The 22,656-nt window shown below is 41.0% G+C and overlaps 1 protein-coding gene across 1 annotated transcript in view; it reads right to left on the bottom strand.

Moving 5' to 3' along the window:
• Positions 1–1,591: 1,591 nt before the first annotated feature.
• The window catches only part of SHLD1 (shieldin complex subunit 1), a 69,253-nt gene continuing 48,188 nt past the window's right edge, over positions 1,592–22,656 (bottom strand). Inside the window, exon 5 of the mRNA XM_045194596.3 lies at positions 1,592–4,308. Coding sequence (XP_045050531.2) covers positions 3,866–4,308 — 443 coding nt within the window. The 3' untranslated portion in view covers positions 1,592–3,865. The remainder of the gene's footprint in view (positions 4,309–22,656) is intronic.

Genomic DNA, 22,656 nt, shown 5'->3' with positions numbered 1-22,656 from the left:
AGATAAGATTGATTGATGGATGGATAGATGGATAGAGAAGAGAAAAACAAGTAAGTAGTGTTAATGATAAAATCTAAGTGGTGGGTATACAGGTCTTATTTGCACTCATATACATATCATCCAGAGCAATTTGGAAGTATTCATTAATGATCTGTTGATTGTTTAATCAATTTTACCACTTAAGAACCAATAATCTTTCATATTCAATTGTGTTTTCTATTAAGAAAAGAGATTGTGTTAGGAAAGTCTGTGGTGATTTAAAACTCAAAGTTATAAATGTATGTGGATAGATATTTAATGCACTTAAAACATCCTGCATAGACATGTAATTCTTCAACATTTGTGAAAAATTTCAAACATGAAGAACGCTTGATAAAAATTTAAGAGTCTGTCCAGAAGGTATCCAGCCATATAACATGAAAAATGGAGAGGGAGTGGTGGGGATAAATGCAGACAACTGTAATTGAACAACAATAAAATACAAAAAGAAAAAGAAAAAAAGAAAAATAGAGGCAGTTATTGAAGAAGATACAAGATACAGGAAACATTGTGCACAGGACAATGATGCCCCAGTCCCCTTAAAAGTAGGCACCTTGGGACCTCACACAGTTTTCCCAGTCACCATCAACTGCCCCACTGTATTTTCCTAATTTCATTGACAGTCTGAAATCTCTTCCCTTTCAAAGGTGACTGTAGTTTTGGGAAAAGCCAGAAATCACAGGGCACCAAATCTCGGATGAGTCACCTATGTGATGTGATGTTTCACCAAAAACTGCACAAGGAGCGCTGCATGAGCAGGCGCGCTATCGTGATGAAGCTGCCCATCACCAGCTGCCCAGAGCTGCGGCCTTCTGAGTCATCCAAACAGTTTCTATGGAGGAGTGTTCAAGCTTAACACAAAATGTGATGCAGATTCGTTGCTCTACTCACTCAGTCATTTTGAATGTGATAACCACACAGTACACATGCTCACTGAATGGCATCTACCGCCCCCGCTGACTAGTACAGTGAAGTTGTCATTGATCACGTATGTGCATTCCAGTCCACTCTCCTTGGGAGCCAGGTTACACAGATGTTGTACAAGCCATTCGTGTTATATTAACAATAGCTGGACTTTTTTCCAGACAGACCTTGTATCAGGTTTATCCTATGTAATATCTGTAAAAGCATAGATTAGACATAGTGTATTTTTCTGATATATTAAACTGAACACACAACAATGAAAATAAACATTGTTTGCCCATATAAATTATTTTGTGTACTACCAGCAGTCTGAGAAACATTGGTCTGAGCAAACCGGTCTCATCAGATTTCCAGATGAAGATCTCCACTCAGAAGGGGGCCACCCGGGCTGACTGCTCCTATCTGCCGCTTGCATAGGTGGGTCCAGTTTGTGGAAATCAACAAGATGTTTACTTATAAATACTTAACTGCATGATTATTACAATCCACTAAAAAGTTTTCAAAGTAAGCTTTAAAGTTTTCAAAGTATCACTGTATTGTTTTGTGCTAATAAGATATATTACACGGGCCCTTACATAGGTCGTGCAAAAAAAAATAGACTAATGAAGTGAATACTAGTTACACACACTTAAACATGGTAGCAGTTCTCTTCTCTGGAGTTCTGACGTTACTACAAGCAAATCCATCCTCCCAAGACCTCTGACTGGGCCACAGGTGGTATTGTAGGCCAGTAGAACATTCACAGGATGATAAAATGTCAGTGAGGTGATCTGTAGGGCAGAATTACACAATAATGCCAAAGGCCAGAGCCTCAATATCCTTACCTCTTAGTCTTTATTAAAGGTAAACAGAGATAAATGGAAAATACCATCCTGATCCCAGGAATATCTGATTAAGGCACGAGACTGCAGGCTATCAAATGTCTTGTATTGACCTGTCACAAGCACTTCCTCAGACACAAACAAGAGCACGCCACACTTTTTTACCATCAGGTGATTCTGGCTTCTAGGCTTGGAAATTCTCTGCTTTCAGAGCCTAACCAGTGGCTCAGAGCCCACAGCACTGATGTTAATAAAGTTTACAAAATTATTGATACTAAAATATCACTGCCAAATAGAAGCTGCTGCTTCCGGGCATGGAGATTTAAATAGCTTGTATCTTTTCTCCTTTAAAAACAGTATACAATAATCCAGTTTCTTTCTGGTGGTAGCCATGGAAACTAATATCCAATATTTCAGTGACTGCATGATACTAAGAACTACAGCATTCTTCAAGGGCATCTATTAATTTGCTTCACATTAAAAAACAATAAAACTAGTGACGTTGAAATTCAATCTGTAGATTTTCAATTATAAGCCCCACTGGTTTCACAACTGTTTGGGGGCCAGTTGAACAGGCGAGGCCCACGGAGAAAGATTGCTGGTCAGAGGGAAATCTGCAGGTTTGTTTCTCAAGTGTCTCTCAGAGGCCTATTCATTTCCTGTTTCCTACTCTTTAGGTCTCTTTCCAGTGGTGCCTCTGCACTTCAATGTGGAACTGTTTCGTACGTCTGCTCTTCCCAGAATTGGAAGCCTTAGTATGTAATTCCTGACCTTCAAAGGCTTCTCTCTCCATCCAAGAGTCCCCAAGAGTCCTGTCTGTGAGGGCATATTCACTCCAAATGTACCTGTTTAGACTGATCTACTTGCATAATCCAGTATCTGGAAAGCTTAGGGGGTCTTATGCCAATTAGATTTCCCCTAAAGTTTCTCCAAATCTAATTGCTCTATGTTGCCAGCTTCTCTTGTTGTTCCCCCCCAAAACAAGGGATATAACCCTTTTCTGTTGATGTAGTTTGTTTGGAGAACTGTCAAGGTAGGGATGAGTGTGAGGCTTCCAATGACAGTTTCAGGGAGTGTGGTGCCAGGTGATGTCATCTACCAACTGAATCTCCAACACGTGTTTAGGACATGGCCGCGGAGCAGAGCATCTGCCAGCACAAGCCTGCACCAGTGAATTATAGCCACAAGGAATACAGTCAGTAATATCGTCTGATGTCAGATGGGTTCCAAGCTTATTGGGGCATCACTTCAGAATGTACAAACATGTCTAATCACTATGTTGTACACCTGAAACTCCGCCTAACCTATCGTGATCAGGCTTATGCATACTTTAATGGGTAGAGACAAGAGACTTTCTTTTACTTCTTTCTTTAATTTGTGAAGCTGTTATTTTAGAAGGTCCAAATTTCCTTCTACTTCCAGTTAGTCTTATAAAATAGGCATTTCTGGATTTAGAGAGGCAAGGATATGACTAAGATGTGATGCACTGTTTTGGAAATGCATTTAACTCTTTGTATTATTCTGGGACATACAATCACGTGGCTGCAGTTTTACAATGTGGTATAATTCTTGTATTTGATTGAGCACAGAGCTTATTCCCTTCAAAATATTCATCTGATGGAAGTCTGTTCTCTTATGTCAGGTTCTCCCCAAGATAGACTCCAAGTCAAGAATTCAGATACAAGAGATTTATTAAGAAAAAGCTCCTAGGGAGTGGGAGGACAGCCTAATTCAGGGCAAAGCTCTGGAGTCAGTAATGGCTCAGAGCATTTCCTTCCTCGAGACAAGGAAGCCGGGTTTGGACTCCCAAACCAGTCATTGGCTTCTGTCCAAGGGGAATGGTAGGTGGGGATGTGGCCACATGGGCTATAAAATTCCCAGACACTGATGGCTCTTTCCATGGGCTGAACAGCCTCCAGTACATGGTCACAGATGCCAGATGTTGACTGCAGAGCACTCAGCCGGGGCTGGCCACACAGAACTGGCCAGAGAGGCCTGAGGGGATCTGGGTGGTACACTAACAGCATTGCCACAGGGCTGCCCCCACACCCATACGGCCTGCTCTCACCCCGAGGCACCAGTTACAGGTCTTTCATCACATTCTGCTGCAAGAGGAAATGAATAATATCTTTGGAAAGTCCCGGGGTTGGCTTTTCATCCTCCAGCGACACACTTTCTTCATCCAGTGGGTAGAAGCGGGCGTCCCTGGAATGCCTCTGTAACACTGAGCAGCCATCCCGGTTGAGAATGACCCGGGCCATTTGAAAACTGCGGAGAGCATACTTTTGGTTCTCCTGGCCCTTCAGTTCATTGATTTTCTGAGACAGGCACTGGCGGACAGATGTGGAGAGTGGATTTCCAGAGGCTGGCTGTGGATGGCCGAACATTTCATAGAAACTATCCAAAGATTTCTGAAGCCCATCGTCCTCTGCATTGGTCTCTGGTTGGCCTTTCGCAGAAGGGTCAAGCCAGGAGTTCTCAGAGGTCCAAGAATCACTTTGGGTAGTATTTAGGTTACTGGTACCTGCAAGACAAACATATCCCAATACTCAAACACATATTCAGAAATACCAGAAAGCCAGCCAAGAACAGATAATGTCTCTTTTTAACTCAACACACTAACTTCTCTTGGGTAATAGGCAGTGGGCAGAATCAGATGATTTCAGAATCTGTTCCCACTGTCCTGGGGTTATGCCACTTGTTTGACCAAACAAGAACATCTTACTTGCATGTTTCAAGGGTTCTTAACCTAGGGTCCTTGTAATGAAGTTCAGGGTGGCTATGAACTTGGATGGGAAAAATTTTATATCTTTATTTTTACTAACCTCTACCTAAAATCAAGCATTTCCTCCCATGATGAATGTAGGCAATAAACCCATTAGCAGGAATACCAATGACTTTGTAACCAACAGATCACAGCTATTTTCATATCACACTATAGTTTATTGAAGATAAACTATATCATTTATGCCCACCACTATGCTACGGACTGAACTGTGTTTCTCCAAAATTCATGTGAAAGCCCTAATCCTTAAAAGAGATGGGGCTTTTAGGAAGTTACTAAGTTAAGTGAGGTGATAAAGGTGGGGCCTCAATCTGATAAGATTGACGGCCTTGTAAGAAGAGGAAGCTCTCTCTCTCTTTCTCTTTCCTCTCTCTCTGTCTCTCCATGTGTGGGAACCAGGAAAGGCCATGTGAGGACATAGCGAGGCGGCCTTCTGCAAACCAGGAAGAGAGTCCTCACCAGAACCTGACCATGCTGGCAGCCTGATCTTGGACTTCCAGCCTCCAGTATTGTGAGAAAATAAACTTTTGTTTAAGTCATCCAGTTTATGGTATTTTGTTATGGCAGCCCAAGTAGACTGAGACAACTACAATGAGGTTACCAAAGTTATCAGTCCCAACACTAGATCTTACTATTTAAGTGTTAGTTTAAAAAACATACATTCATTATAATATCACACATTTGTTCTTTAAGTATTTTAATAACTACATTTCAATTTTTCCCTTGATAATCTTAGATATTTTACTTTATGCAGTTAACAACTGTATTCTGCGAAAGAGTGGATGGGCTTCACCAGATGCCAAAGGGATCCATCGTACACACACAGCGAAGACCCCTAATGCAGACAGTTCTGGGCGTTTACACAGTTCAGACATTTCTTTCTCTACTTCCTGCAATAATCCTACAGACTCTTTATCTCTAAACTAAAATCACCACCTTTGTGTTTTTTAAAGGAGGGGCAACAAATAGAGTGAGTGATTTAATAATAGACAGTAAGGAACCAGAACTGGAGCAAAATCCTAGTTCCTGATCTAACTTTCTGTACCTTTCTGGGCCCCCTAATTCTTAATGTAAGAATCTCTTAAGTCTTTGAAACAAAGAACTTCCTTATCATTGTGTTCTAGAAAAGATTTTACATAAATAATTTATGTAAGTTGCTAAATTCCTACTACAGCCACCAGTTTTAAGCTTTAATCTTTCATATTTTAAATCAAAATAGTATATTTTCATTGTTTTGCTCTGATATAAGCTGCAATTGATTACTAGCTTTAATTCTACACAGCCCCACTAACTCAACTAGTAGTTATAATAAAAATATCTGTGCTTGCTAATGATGAAGAAAGTTGTGTAATGCAGTGGTTGGAGGTTTAGAAAGGAGAATTTCAGTTGGGGATTTGACTCTAGCTTTGCTACCAGCTGGAGATGTCTTCTTGAATGAGCCAGACCACATTTATGAGCTTTTGTTTTTTCATCTCCAAATGATCTCTCTTCTAGAACTTCTGTGGTCATATAGGGAACAGGAAAGTAAATGATCCAAAGCATTAGAACATCCAAAAAGAATGTGGACACATGTTCTGTGAGATACACACAGAGGCACACACGGACAAGCACTCATGGACTCAACACACAATTAGCCCAACAGCAAAGCACTTATCCCACCATGAAGAATGGCTCATTCCAGGCTGGTAATAGAAAAGGGCAAGATGAGCCTGGAACATCCTACTGTTCTAGAATGCTCACAGAATGATAGCAGCATGTCGGGGGAGAGGGTTAGAGGTTAGCTCAACAGGGATTCTCCCGGCCAACTCTGGAACAACTTCAGCATCAAAATAATGAGAGCAATAGATTATAACCATTTATTAAAACGGCTTGATGAAGAACAGGATATTTACAAGTCTCAGAGTACTTCACCACAAAATACTTATTAGTTACAAAGGGGAAAAAAAATAATGTTAATAATGGAGAAGCTGAGAAGCCTGGCAAATACCTCAATCATGTAATCTAGGTGAGCACCACCATAATGGGATAAAACAGGAAGACCCAGCCTCTCTTCTCTAATAGTCCTGCCAAAGGACTGAACCCAACTAAGAGAAAGTGTCAGACAAAACCAAACTGAGGGACATTCTATCAAATGGCCTGTACTTTTCACAAGTGTCAAGGTCATGAAAACCAAGGAAACACTGAGCAACTGTTCATGACTGAAGTAGATTAAAGAGACATGACAACGGAATGCAACACATGATTTTCAACTGCATCTCTTGCTGTAAAGAACATTATGGGGGCCACTTGAAAGGGGGCTGGGGATTAGATGGCAGTAATGTCATCACCGTTAATGTCCTGATTTTGATGGTTGCAACAGGCTTATGTAGAAGAGTGTCCTTGCTTGTAGGAAAATCAGGGGTGATGGGCATCAGGTTGGCAACTTACTCTCAAATAATTCATGAAAAAGAAGTTATTTGTATTATACTTGCAGGTTTTCTATGAATTAGAAATCATTTCAAGAAAGTAATTAAGACAAGCCTCTGCAGGAATAATTGTAAAAACTTCCTTTGGTGGCCTAGTATATTATTAAAACAAACACACCAAAAAGCCTTAGCTCAGGCCTTGGCAAATAGTTCTTGCCTAACAAATGGCGCTGCTGTTAGAGAGCCAAAGGGAGAAGAGAAGGGGTCCTGCACTGGCAGGATGAGGGGTCCCATCTTCTTCCCCACACTTGCTGGGGTCCTGGGGTGGTCAGGCAGGAGGACAGGGGCTGAGCCAGTTCAATGGGAAGAATGAAGAGAAAAGGGAGACGCTCAGCAGTAACACTGGGAAAGTTGGAGATTTCCTGACACTGTCCGCCCAAGGCAATCATTTGCACAGGACGTTCCACGTAGTATAGCCTGTACTTATTAAGTAACTGATCAATAACTCTGATATGCAGGATTTTAAGTTTCCATCTGAGTTTCATTTCTGTATTGAATTTTTGAAATTAGGCGTCCTAAACTCAGTGTCCGAAAGCACACAGAAAACTAGCCTGTCTTCTGTATTTTTTCATGCAAATGTCAAGCAGACTGCAACTCATCTTCAAAGAAACCCCCTCTTCCCCTTTCCAAAGAGCAATAACAATATGGGTTGAGTCATTCGTCACTTCTTTTGAACACTGCCTCCAGTCCATTTCAGCCTTTGATTTCCTTTTAAAATTTGCTTAATGAACAACTACAAAGCCATCTCTTTAATCATGTGGATGGAGTGGCATTTTGGACATCACTGTCTCTTCACGAGCAAATAAAGCTAATTGCTTCTTTTTTCCTGATGCACCTAAATGTGGACGGAACGATGGATCTTTGATAACTCGCTCATCTCCTGCTCAGTGGTACATCCTCACAGGTATATTCAAGCTCCACCTTATTCCACCTCTTAATACAGCCCAGACTTGTACGGCTCTCAGCTTGGGACTGTAATGTCTACTCTAGGGAGACACTGGGGATGTTTTTGTTTGAGTGATTGGAAAGGGCTACTTGCATTTAGTGGCTAGGGTCAAGGATGTAAATATTCTACAAGGCAGAGTAGCACTTTTCAACCAGTGTGCTGCAAGAATTTTTAAAGCATGCAACCCTTGACTATTTAGTCAGGGGCACTGATGTCTTTTCCCCTAGAATGTCAAATTAAAAAATGACAAGACAGCTAGCACAACAATAGCCATCCAGTGTGAATGAAGCAAAATTATATCTATTTTTTGTCAGATTGGCAAAAGGCAAAAAATATATTTTTGGTGTGCCATAGAATTTTAGTAACTAGTTTGTGCATGTCATGAGATGACAAAAGTTGAAAATCACAGATGTAGAGGATAGTTCCATACGACAAAGAATCATCCTTTCCCCAAATCCCAGTAGTGTCCCCCACTCTCTCTCAGGAACTCTGGCTCAAAGGATGGATTCTGGAGGGAGTGGGAAGTCAATGCTGAATCCCACCGCATGGTGATGTACTGATTTGCCCTGAGCTCCCCCTTGCACAAAGGGGCTTCCTGCTGGCCCCCATTTGCACTATGCATTCCTCCCTTCTCACACTTTGAGGTCTTTTTTTTTTTTATCCTAATCAAGGGCCCAAGTATCAATCCTACTTCTGGTATTATTTAAATTGGATGGAACCTCCTTTTTTACTTCAATAGGCTTTCCGTCCTGAATAAAATCTCTTTAGGAGTTATATGACTAGACAAGGAGGGTGGGCTTCCTGCGGCTGCTTTTGCAGTGTTACTGCAAGGTCACCATCTCCCAGCGCATCCGTTCGCTAACTTTTCTTTTGACCAAAGAGAGAAAACATACAGCTATTTGAGATTCTTACAAACCTATTCTTCTGTCTTTAGGAGTTATAGATGCTAATTTGAGTTCAGTCATCTGAGAAGGTCAATTAGCATGGAGCATTTGAGACTCAAGTGGTTGAGTTCTGTGAGAGACGCCTAATGCCTTTGGAAACCCAGATGTTTAATGGGGGTTTCTTCCAGAGAATCTTCATGGCCACTTCTGTGGTTGATAAATGCACAGCAGGATTTCATCTCTGTGAAACACTGTAGCCTTCAACTTTAACAAGTTTTCTCTAAATGGATTTGATATTTAGAATTCTGTCTCCTCCTTGCATTAGCATCAATCACTGCCCACTCTGCCTTATTTGTCCAGTTTTTTTTTTTTACTAACAACTGCTAATTTGAAGGATCTGTGGTTTCAGGGTTGTACAGAGTTGAAAGAAATCTGTGACTTAATTTAAAAATATGGAGAACTATCAAGATATAAGGAATATGTGGCTTGTATATTCTCCTATGTTGCTCAGAGGGGAAGCTGCCCCCTTCTCTGGGCACTGCCCAGCACACTTCTAAGACAAATCCTGCTGCCTTAGCTTGTCTCTTGGAGTCCATCTGGGTTCTCTGCTGCTCTAAGAAAAATTCATGGGCATGAGAACGACAAGGTGAATCAGAGGGGGATGTCCTGATTACCAATGGTCACATTAGCACTCTGGCTGCAATGACTCCTCTCCTTTATGATAGCAGTCAGACTTCAGAGGCCTCACATGTTCTCTGCATGGGTGGTGCTACCATTTTTAGCCTATGAGGGGCTCTGGCCCATGGATCTGGGGTCCTGCTCTCCTACTCAGCATCTTCCTGCTCCAGATCTCACTTTTCCTTCATCTCCTCTTCCATTTCCCTCACTCCTGCCTTCCCACTCCATAAGAGGAGTGAACAAGATCAACAAGATCAAGCCCTATTTCCAGCCCTAGAGGCTGTGTGAAAGTCTGACCGGTGCTCACACCTCTGCATCATTGCCTTGAACGATCCGGCTTCTTTCTGATCCTTGAATGCATCAACAAAGCTCCCTCTTCGGAACCTTTGCACTTGCTGTTTCTCTGAGCGGAACACGCTTTCTCCACATATCTGCATGATTTGTTCCCTCATTTCCTTCAAGTCTCTGCTTAGATGTTACTGTGTGTTGTCCTGCCTTTGTCTGCTGCCCCTGGGGACCACTCCTGCAAGGAAGCAAGAACCAGCCTTCTAAAGTGGCCCAGTTGTCTCTACCTTCAGCCTAAATCATTGTAAACCATCTACTATCCAAGATGGCCAAGGTCTAGGAGGCAAAAGTCGAGTAAAACTGGGATGGTGGGTGATGCTGGGAATGGCAAGATGAGTCATCTGTAGACAACTGAAGCAGAGGGGGAAGCTACACCAGAGGGGAAGGCAGGGAGGCGGTCCAAGGGCAGAGAATTCTTACAAGAGAGAAGAGGCTGGGTTAGGCTGCGGAGGACTTGGGTGTCTCACAGAGAAGCCAGGCAAACCCTTCTGACAGTCTCCAGCTTTGGTTATTCCTTACTGTAAAGGTTACACTATCACTAGGGTGCCTAGTAGGCACGAGGGTGACTGGGAGGTTTGTCGAGAACAGCCTGGGTTTATGCCTGTTGTCTCAATTAAGTATTAACAGTACCGGGGAGCATTTGAGATCTTGAATTCCCAGCATGTTATCTGTTTGTCTCATAAACTATTATAAAATTCTCTAAAAAATATTAATAGCACCCTCTTTCACTCTCATAAGGGCTCTGGGCACAGGCTTCATTATGTGTACACATGTATCATGATTACATTACATATGTAACCTGATGCTGGACGTGCAGGGCAGATATGCCCGGGTCAACAGTGAGAACTTCCGACCCCATAGCCCTGAGTCCAGAAGGCTTAGTTAGTTTTTCTCTCTCTTTTTTTTTAAGATTGTATTATTTATTTTTAGAGAGGAGAAAGGAAGGGGGAAGGAAAGGAGAGAAACATCAGTGTGTGGTTGCCTCTCGAGCATCCCCCACTGGGGACCCAGCCTGCACCCCAGGCATGTGTCCCAACTAGGAATAGAACTGGCAACCCTTTGGTTCACAGGCTGGCACTCAACCCACTGAGCCACACCAGCCAGGGCAGAAGGCTTAGTTTTAATGCCAAAAATAATCCCAGTCTGAGGTTTGAACAAAGCGTGCACAGTCTTTTGTTTATTTTGTGTTTTGCTAAAACGTCCACAGATTTGTTGTACTGCACTCCCAGACAATCCTCCTTTCCTTTCCCCTCTTTTACATATGATGGTATTTCTCCTACCCCTTGCCATCCGAGAAACTTTTGGTTTCTGCCCTGCGATGAAAGGGCCTCTATTCATTCCATCCCATCAGCAACTCCCTTGATTCCCTTTCTGGTCTTATCTGGCTACCTTCTTCCCCCTGCTACATAATAACACCAGCATTGAAATGTTAAGACTCCTTGCTTCTTATTTCATTAAAACCATAAAACTAATGGCAAAAAAAAAAAAAAAGAATCAAATAAGCTTAAGCCTCCTGTTGCCTGGTAGTAACCCTGCTGGTTTATACATTTTGTTCCTTTAAAGGACAAAATTCACATATTTACAAAGGGGGAGGTGGGGAAGGAGTGCTATCAAGATATGTAATCCAAATTAACACTTCAAAAGGATGTAAGGTCTGGTCAGGTGCTTTTGAAACTGTAGTCTCCATCTGTCCTTGTTTACATCTGAAGCTAAAACTGAATGACTCACCCCCAGGGGAGGTGGCATATGCTGCCACCTCCATCCTAATGACTAACAGTTGCAATGGGCAGAGGACAGGGTCCTCTAAAATGCAACTGCTGGGAAAGAAAACGAATGCTGGAGAAAAACAGGTATGTGTGATCGGGGAACAGCCCTATAATCAGGTGCCCAAGCCAATCTTCACTGTGTGATTATAAACGCTTTTACTTTTACCTTGGCATGTCATATTTTCCTTAGGAAATTAAAATGTTCTGAAAATACAGGGAACTATAATATCCAAGTTTATAACACTTCAAGTCAGCCATAAAGATATATTTGCTTCTTTTTTCTTGTTAAAGAATGAAACATTTCAATCAAAGTTGACCACTTACACACATAAATTTATTCTTTCCAGCGCATTTTTATACCTTCTATATATGTACCTCCGTAAGCAATAGTGTTGCTTTGTGTGTGGTGGTCGATGCAATTTTAATTTCAGTATACAAGTTTTGCCTTTTTCACTCAACGTTACGACACTTGACTTCTAGCCATTGTTGAAATATATGAACCTGCCTTATAGTATTCTAATATGGGAACATACTACATGATTTTTCATCCATTTTCTTGCTGGGTTTTCCTGTTTCTCCACTGCTTTGCCAAACCCTGATTCTGTCAGATGTTTCAAATGGCATCTTTTAATCTGGGCTCTCATTTCCCTGGTTACTAGTATGTCCGAGCTGCTTTTCATGTACTTATTGGCCATTTGGGTTTCCTATACTGTGAACTGCCTACTCATATTCTTTTTTTTTTTTAAGATTTAATTTCTTTTTGGAGAGAGGGGAAGGGAGAAAGAGAGGAAGAGAAACATCAATGTGTGGTTACGTCTCGTGAGGCCCCTAGTGGGGACCTGGCCTGCAACCCAGGCATGTGCCCTGACTGGGACTCAAACCAGTGACCCTTTGGTTTGCAGGCCCGTGCTCAACCCACTAAGCTACACCAGCCAGGGCTACTCATATTCTTTACCATTTTTCTACTGGGTTTTGTCCCTTTTCTCTCTTTAATGGCCTATGAAATTACTAAGAAAATAATACCTCTGTCTGTCTTTTCCTCGCTTCATCTCAGTCTGAAGGGGATTTAAAAAGAATGTAAGAGTGAAGTGAAAAACAGACTTCTCCAGAAGCGTCAAGATTTGTTTTGTTTTAATGGCAAATCTTCTCAAGCAAAAACCCACATAGTGTCAGTTTATCACTTCTGAAATGTGATTGATACTGTGTTTCCAGTCCATTTGGTAAAAAAGTTATGCACCAAGCTGAGTCCAGGGGCGGGAGAACACCCGGTCACATCCAGACAAGGGAACTGAGACAAAGGCCAAGTCTGCAGAATCACTTGATGAAGGGACTGGCAAACAGAACTGGAAAAGGCTAATCTCATTGATTCCCTTTCTTTTTTTAATAGGCTGCTATTTTTAAAAAGATTTTATTTACTTATTTTTGGAGAGAGGGGAAAGGAGGGAGAAAGAGGAGAGAAACATCGATTGGTTGCCTCTCACAGGCCCCAAACTGGGGACCTGGCCTGCAACCCAAGCACGTGCGTGACTGGGAAGCAAACTGGTGATCTTCAGGCTCTCAGACGGGTGCGCAGTCCACTAAGCCACAACAGCCAAGGCTAGTTTTCTTAATTAAAATGATCTTCATCTGGCTATCATCTGCCATAATTAGGACCAGTGAGAGATTTGCAGGTTGGCGCTGAGGAGTTCAGAGCCTCCCTAAATGATTCAGATAATCAATTGGTTTAGGAACCACAGGCTTATTAGATCCTAAAATTGCTTAACAACCCTTTGCTTTACTGTGAGACTGAGGCTTAGCCTGAGGCAAATTTATACGGCTTAGTTTTTGCACTTTAAGCAGCAACCAGTTAAAGGATCAGAACCTGACCCTTCACAGCTAGGAAAGCCATCCGGAATTATCTGGTTTAACTCCCTTTCTGGACCAGAACCTTATACAGCTAGAGCTGGAACAAGAACTGTGACCCCCCTAACCCCACCAAGCCCTAAGAGGGGGCAATGAGGTGAGGATGTCAGACAAGGGGACTCAAGAGACAGTCCCCTTCAGCAGCCACTTAGAATTAGGAGCTTCACCATAACCCTTGAAGCAATCGTTTAAAATGTTTCCCTGAAACGGTTTTTTACGTTTCATTTTACATAGGAGGTCTCAGCAAATTTGTGTCATATCCCAGCCTAGAGAGTAAGGAACGCTTGTGAGTAAAGAAGAAAAGCAAATGATTCAGATCGAGGTTGCTATGGAAACATTGCTATTTTTTTTTTTTGATACGCTGTTTACTTCAGCAGAGTTAAGTTAAATGTGAGCAGCTAATTAAGATGATGCTTGAAACTTTAACCTTAACCTTCACTATAAAAAAAAATAAGCAATTTAAAACTGCTACTTGGAGTGTTGTTGAAGACATATAGCAGGGAGATCATTCTTTGCTGGGAAAGCAGAAACCTCATCCTGTTTCCTTGAAGAGGAATGGGGGCCTACTCACAATCTGGCCACATCCACAAGTCAATATTTCTCAATTTTAAGATTTGAAGAGGAATGGAACAGAACCCCTGTCAGAACAGAGCCCATTGCAGTGCTGACCTCGGCAGTGAGACTCTCTGACACTGGGACAGACAAGGACAGTCTGACATTTTTCTACACACAGTAGAATCTTTGTTAGATGCCTGTTTGTATAAATAGATTTCACTCCACATCAACTTGACGTTAAGTACGTCTATGAAATAACAGGCTGAATTGTAAGCCAAGACCCCAGAATGTAAACATATAGGTGAGTGCTCCCTCTTCCAAGTATTGTGGGTGGGGGCTGGGGGGAGGGAAACTCTTATTTCAGAACTGCTGCCATTGCTGAGAGCATGCTGCAGTCTCTTAGGAAGCATCTTCATTCCCTCTGAAGTGTCCTTCTTCTGGGCATCCTCGCTGGAGGCAATCTCCATCCTCAGGGGCAGAATTACCTTTTTGGAAACTGTCAAGAGGCATTAGGAGTGAAACCTGATAAATAATGTAGGTGGTCAGGCAGGGTAACATGGCGTGGGTAAAAGGCACGGTTTGGAACATACATGTCTAACCACTGTGCTGTACACCTAAAACTGATAAAATTATTGTATGTCAATTGTGACTGAGAATAAAAATAATTTTTTAAAAAGAAATACATATGTATATATAAACATTATACACACACACACACACACACAGTCAAGGTTTCTCTCCAAATGGAAACAGGTTTTCTTATGTTTCACGAGTGGGTTCTAAAAGCAGTTCTCACAAAGGAGTTCCAACACCAGTTCCGTGCACTGGCAGACAGCATGGCTTCAGTGTGCATACTTTCATTTTTGTTACCTTAAAGGACAGACCTAACATGGATTTAAGTTCTCACCTTTGTAAAAAAGGCTCATAGCTGTCGATCAGAAAGCTCAAGGCTTCTATCCTGATAGATGAAATGCTTGTGAGTGTCAGCTTTGCATTTACAAGGCTGGGGTTTGAGTCCTGGCTTGGCCAGCCATTTACTGGCTATTTGACCTTGGGCAAGTTACTTATCATCTCTGAATCTCCGTGTCCTCACCTGTAAATGGGGATAATAACAGCTCCTACTTCATAGGCTTGTTGTTAGAATTAAATGATCTATTAGCATAAAGCCTAGCACATTGTAAGTGCTCAATAAATAAAAGCTACGTTATAATTATTACCATAGGGACAAGAGCAGTATCAGCAGCAGAGTTGTTACATGTTAAGTATAAAGGTCTTGGTCATTTAACATCTGGGATTTTTAAAAGTGGATCATAAATGCTCCTCTATGTCCACCATACAACGCACATCATAAGGGAAGTCCGGATGAACAAGCATTCATTCCTGACTAGAAGGAACATCCTTTTTACCAATAGCTACTACCCCATCCTGGCATCAGAGTGGATGCAGTGAGTCACAGTGAACATTACCCATCTCACAGCAGCAGCAGAACTCTGACTACAGAGAGGTCCCAAGTGTACGCTCTGCAGAGCAAACAGGATCCCAGAGTGGGTGGAAACAGCAGGTGCCTCCATGTGTGGGAGTGTCAAACACAGAAGCCTGGGCTGCCGAGTCCTGCAGCTGTCCCCCACCACGCCTCCCCAAGGGCGACTGCACCAGAGTGTAGGAGGGACTGAAATGACTCAGTCTCTAGGGAGCCTGATGGTGGTGGTGGTTTTTGGAAGTTGATGGAAACTATAAATCAAGCAAAGAGCTTCAGGGAAAAGTTTAGGTGAGTAAATATATCCAAGAAGGAGAAACAAGCTGCATTAAAAAAAGATTGGGAAATTAGGCAGGAAAGATCTAGGATTCACAAAGTGACTGCTGGCTGAATCAGATTGAAGTGCTGAGTTAAACAGGTAAGATGAGACTGGAAATAAAATGAGAACACATACGGGAGAGAAGTTTCAATCTCCTTCCCTCTCCCTCTCTTCCCCCATTTACAGTTGAATCTGAAAAAGGGCAAAGCTTTCAGCTTTCTCTCCTGGACCAAAATCTTCAGAGAACATGGAAAACTCAGAGAAAATGGAAGAGTCCACAAACAAAATTTAAAATAGCATAATATGATATGACCTATGCAGAAAAGGCCTCTAACCAGCAGAGACGTGGAAACCGGGGCTGCCAGCAAACATGGGACATGAAGGGTGCAGGATGTACTTATGCTGAAAGTGTTTCTAACATGGACTCTTAAAGGCTAGAAGTGGGCGCAAATATGGAATTAAACCTCCACCTTTACAAGGATACTTCTAGTAGGATTGCAGAGATAGTTACATATTTTTGACAAATGAATATGGTGTAAATACAGGATATTATGAAAATCCTCCCTGTTACTAAATATCTAAAAATACTGGGTAAAACATTTGAAAAAATCTTTAAAAATCCATGACTGAGCTAGAATATTGTCAATAAAATCCCTAGAGACCAAAAGCAAAATGAGAGCAGGCATTCCAAGAGGTAAGTGAATCTAGACCCAGCACATCGGCTTCAATGGCCACGCAGGGGTCAGGGCACACGGTCTAGGGTCCTGGCAGGATGATGTGCCCGACAGGAGACGACTGCACAGAGCTGTGAGCCCTGAAGTGCACCCTCTGAGAAACGATGGAGCAGAAAAATATGGGTGCCTTGCAAAGGGTCACAGGAAGAAAACTTGTTTGTCTTGGCTTCGGCTCTGCATGAAGAGAAACAAAGAAGTGTCTCTCCTAAGATTTAACCGTAAGCCACACCTCACATCAGTTCGTGGCCTCAGCTGAGGCCCCAAAACCTCAAAGCCAGGTATTTATTTTCATACGGTTCCAAATTGATGTGCCCTCCCACGTTTAGAGAAACCAAGTGCAAATCCCCTTTAAAGAAGTACACTGTCAATTCAAACCTCAACAGAAACCCTACACATAAAGTTCCATTGGACATGAGCTCTCAATAAAAGCAATACTCACAAAGTACACTCTGAAGCAAAACACCTTCATCGTGAGGGAAAAAACAAAAAAGGGCCAGCCCTGGAACCGGACTCACAGAAACATTAACTATTGTAGCTAATGGACACAGAAGACGAAACAGATGTGCTTAATATGTTAAACAATCCAATAGGGGATAGAAACTTTAAGTATGAGTAAGAGACTACAAAAAATGAACAGGTACATTAGAAAAAGAAACAAAAGTAACTAGAAAAATAAAAAATGGTAATAATAGTTGGGTAAAACAAGATTAGACACCACTGGGAAAAAAATTGAAAATAGAAGTCAAATTTAAAGATATTATTCAGAATTTAGCACAGAAGGACAGAGATGGAGAAAACAGCGCAGAAATAAGTAAGAGATGCAAGTCACAGCGAGATGGCCCACTGCACGTGAACTGGAATTGCAGAGAGCGCAGCAGAAAGACTAGGGGAAAGCAACGCACAGTGAACTAATGGGTAAGAACGTCCTAGACCTGATGAAAGCATGGATTCTCAAGTTTAGCAGTCACGATGTTTTAAAAGCAGGATAAACAAAATGAACTGTATGGCCAGGCATAAGACAAAACTGCAGACCATCAAAGGCAAAGAATAAACATCCTAAAACCACCCAATAAGAAAATATAGATTACCTATAAATGAATGATGGTTAAGTTACCTGCCACCTCAATAGCAGCGCTGCAAGTGAGAAGGCAGTGGAATAATATCTGCGAAGTTAACTGAAAATAATGGCCAACCTAGGGCCATGAAGGAAATGGTGAGGAAATGAAGATATCAGTCTCTTAACCGGCCACATCAACAAAAGGATAAATGCCTTAGCCCGACTGCCTTCACAACCAAAGCTCATTCTCTAAGAGTTCTTAAAACAGACAACATTCACTCACCTTGGTTGATTTCTGGAGATTTTGCCTGAAGACAGAGGAATGAGCTACATAGAATTTTCTTGTTTTCTAGCCCTTTCATGACATGAGTTGGTTTAATTTGCTACTAATATGATACAGCTATCTTTGAAAGAGTATCCCAATATTAGACTTTGATCCCAAATCACACGTGATCATCTTAAAAGTATAGTTCATGTTCACGCTGCATTTTGCTTCTGAAAGTTTCATGCAATAAGCCAATTATACAAAATCATTCAAAATCAAAATTGTCCTAATTGGTTTTATAAAACATGCATATGCTCTTAATGTTTTGCAGATGACATATTCTCTCTCTGTAATCAACTATTTCTATTTACTTTTCAAATAATCACCAACTTTATCTTCCTAACTCAGGTCATGCCTGCTGCTCTGGTGGCCTCAGAATTGCAATGCTAATTGTGCAGCCGATGGCCCACAGACCGAGATATCTTCTCCAAACACTCTTTTGGAAAAAAAGAGAAAATAATAGGTTTTTTTTATGATATTCACTCTCCTTGAAGAGAGCATACAAAAGAAGCCATTTGGCTTAGTTTTAATAAGATAGTTAAAGTCTCTTTAGCAAGTGAGCCATGCCAATCATAAGAAGATAAACAGAGTCAAAGATTATTACAAAGTTATTATTGGCAACATTTATTACCTTATTGGTACTTTGGAATTTTCTGTTACATAAGGTCTCCCTTAAACTCATTTCATTTCACATATAAATGAAATAGCTTTATTGCATAAACTTAGAAAGGAATACAAATTTGTAGGGTACTATGAAGAAGGAAAAAGAGAGAAAGATAACCTAATTATACTGGTTATTCCAGATAACTAAATTTGTTGACCTCCGAGTGGCAAAATGTCAAATGCATTTGTAACTTTAGCTCCTAAAAGAAGCCCAAAAACCCATGCATGCAATAAACCTTTCATGTACATTTCTGTTTTTCTGTATCTTGACCTGACCAGTGGTTAATTGGGTATGTAAACATAATCTACCAAGCTGTAAGATTTGTGTACTTTGTATAAAAATTGGGTTTCAGTTTAAGAAATATCTACACACATATACACACCTCCTGTCTTCAATAACTCTTGGATGTGGCATAGAAGTTAAGTTTTTTTAAAAAAAAACAATTCCAGAGTGTTCTAGTTAGGTTGGTAACCACTACCCTAAGGCAACTAGAACATGTCTTGATTAGAATAGACATTCTATAAATACTTGTTTTAATTAATGGATGAATGAATGAATGATGAAATCAACAAACTAATAAATATCTGTGTTATTCATGGTTGTAGGTATACTGCTGACTAAGGCCAGAAAAAGCCCTATAAATATACATATTTAATTATGTCAGATAATGTTGCAAGTACTGTAAATGCCTTATCTCACTAACCCTCACAACAACGCTGTGAGGTAAGGGGACTGCTCATGGTGTTTAGTTGCAGCCGACATAAATCACTTTGGCTACTTTACTCAAAAGAGAAGTATTAAAAAGTATAACACAGTTCACATCATTGTCGAGAGAGTTGCAGAAACAGACTCTAGGCTGAGCTTTTAGGAACTGATACTCAAATCAATAAGCAGACCTGAACAGCCAAAGGGGCTACTGGCTCTATCACTATTAGGAACCCAAAGAATTAGGAAGCTGCTGCTAAGTTTCTGCTACAGTCTGGAAGTTTCCCGATCAGGAGGCTGCCTGCTAAATCAGGAAGCTACCACTACAGTTGCTCATTCCAGAGCCATGCTGCCTCTGCCATTAAAGGCGCCAGCTAAAAATGAACGCACCATGCCCCATTTCTCTCTTCCCACATGGTCTAGGTCTAAATCCAAAGGTTTATGGGAATGCACATTTGCTTAGCACACCTAACTTACATCCAGAACACTAGCCACAGAGATCCTGGAAATGGAAATTTCCACCCTCTGTAAGACAAGAAATCATGGTAGAAGGAGGCTGGCAGAGGCACTGAGTGGGCTAATGATAAACTCACGGGTAATGAAACTGAGACACAGAGATTAAGAAACTTAGTCAAAGACACAACACGAGTAAGTGCCGGGGCCAGAATTCAAACTGAGGAAGCATGCCCCAAAGACTCATAAGGCATATTGAGAATAGCAGTACAGTGCACAGGCAAGCTCCTGGGTGTGAGGCCTGCAGTCCTCACATACAAGTTTTTGGGCTCACAAAGCGCAACTTCCAATTTATTATACTCATTAATTCCGACATCACCTCTAGAATTTTAAGTCTTGTCTCATCTTCAAAATTCAAAAAGGAATCATTATTTGATCATTTTATTCTTGGTCTAGAAAGTGTTTGCAAGTGTTTTGGGTGATGTGGGGATTGAAAAAGTTCCTATTGCTAAGCAGTCATTGAAGATATCCACACCTAGGCTGTGATAACCACCTCCAGCTCCAGTTCCTCACATTACTTCCAAGGTACAAATATCTAAAAGTATCTTACAGTTATTTCAGGACTTTCTAATAGAACATCTTCCTGATTCCACTTTCATCAAAAAGTTTGGGAAACTATGTTAGATGCATTAGAATGATGGTTATTTAACCTCCGCTTGGAAAGCTGGCCGTTATACAGTCTTATGGACTGGAAAGCTTGAGACTAAATCTTTATGTATCCTCTGTTACCTGACACGGTATTTCCACACACTCTTAGTGTAGTTTGACACTATATTTCCACGCACTCTTTGTGCAGTTGGCCTATCTATCTACATCCATCCACGCACCTACCCACCCATCTCTCTATAAGAATGATCCAAATAGTAAAATAAAAACATTTACTGTATCCAACCCAATTAAAAAATGGGCAAAGGACCTGAATAGACACTTCTCCAAAGAGGACATAAAGATGGCCAACAGACATGAAAAGATGCTCAACATCACTGTTCAGAGAAATATAAATTAAAACCAAAATGAGATACCATCTCACACCTGTCAGAATGGCTACCATCAATATTAATCAATAAACAAGTGCCGGAGAGGATGTAGAGAAAGGGGAACCCTTTTGCACTGTTAGTGGGAATGCAGATTGGTGCAGCCACTGTGGAAGCAATATGGAGATACCTCAAAAAATTAAAAATGGATCTGCTTTTGATCCAGCTATCCCACTTCTGGGAATATATCCAAAGGAACCCAAAACACTAATTTGAAAGAACATAAGCACCCATATGTTCATTGCAGCATTATTTACAATTGGCAAGACATGGAAGCAGCCCAAGTGTCCATCAGTAGATGAGTGGATAAAACAACTATGGGACATTTACCCAATGGAATTCTACTCAGCTATAAAAAAGAAGAAAATTTTACCCACTGCAACAGTATGGATGGACCTAGAGAATATTATGTTAAGTGAAATAAGCCAGTCAGAGAAAGACAAATACCATATAATTTTGCTCATATGTGGAATCTAATAAACAAACTGAACTAACAAGAAAAATGGGGACAGACTCATAGATGGAGAGCAGGAGGACAGTTACTAGGGTGGGGGAGGTTAGGGGGTGGGAGGTGGAGCAAAAAGGAAAAAGGACTCATGGACATGGACAACAGTGTGGTGACTGCTGAGGGGAGAGAGGGTAAAAGGGGACTAAATGGTCATTGAAAAATATAATAAAGATTAAATTTAAACATAAAAATAAAAAAGTTTATGAGATTCACTTTTGTAATATTTGAAATGTGCAAGGAATACAATGTAGGTAAGCAAAATAAATATATATATAAATTAACTATTGAAAGAAATCATAAAAAACATTTACTGTATCTGAAATAAATATATCAGCAAGTACAGACCAAGGTTCACATGAATGAGAAGGGTCAGTTCCAAATCATAGGATGGAAATGTTAAAATTTCCCCACAAAGGAGAATGTGTCTGCTATTTTTCAAAGACTGTAATTTTGGAGAGATCTTTCTGGGGTCAGGGAAAGAGAAAATGCTTCGTTTGACATGCCCAGTCATAAATTGCAAATCTGCCAGTTTAGGAAGAGTAAATATTTGCTGAAGATTAAGTACATGGCAAAAGCACGTCATTAAATCTAAAGTAATTAAAACGCTCAATTTAGTACCCCATGCACCTCTCCATTTTTAATGAGCACACAGCCTCAACAATCAGGAGTCACAGTCCAATCTATTTCCATGGCGCAGCAGGAAATGATAAATCTCTTCAGCCTGACTTCCAACGAAAAGAGTCTGACTTGATTACTCCATGTACAAGTGAAAATGGATTTGGTTCAACAAATGGGCCAGCCAGCCGTGGATGTCAGCTGTGTGCTGGACTAAGTTCCACGTTAATCAAACGTCCATCAGATTGTATCAGTGACGTGTGCACAGAAGGACTGCTGAACACTTAAATTTTAATTCCTAACTAATTTTGTTTATCAAAGTAATATATGCTCACAGCTTTTAAAAGTCAGATGGGGCTGAAAGTCTTACAATGAACAGTGGTTCCCTGCCTCCCCCATCCTCCTTCCCATTTCTGAGTCTACATTTCAACTTGCCTTTCCTTCTGGTTTTTTAAATCTTCTATGTCTAATTAATATAATCACACATAAAAATTTATCAGTTTTAGACACATTGATATCCCTAGGCTTCATATATGCACATTTGCCTTCCCCCATTCTCCAGGGTTATATCATTTTTTTATTAAATCAATATTCA

Source organism: Desmodus rotundus, chromosome 6, assembly GCF_022682495.2.
Source record: "Desmodus rotundus isolate HL8 chromosome 6, HLdesRot8A.1, whole genome shotgun sequence".
NCBI lineage: Eukaryota > Metazoa > Chordata > Mammalia > Chiroptera > Phyllostomidae > Desmodus > Desmodus rotundus.
The sequence above is the reverse complement of the archived record's forward strand: the minus strand, read 5'-3'. Positions and strand labels throughout refer to the sequence as shown.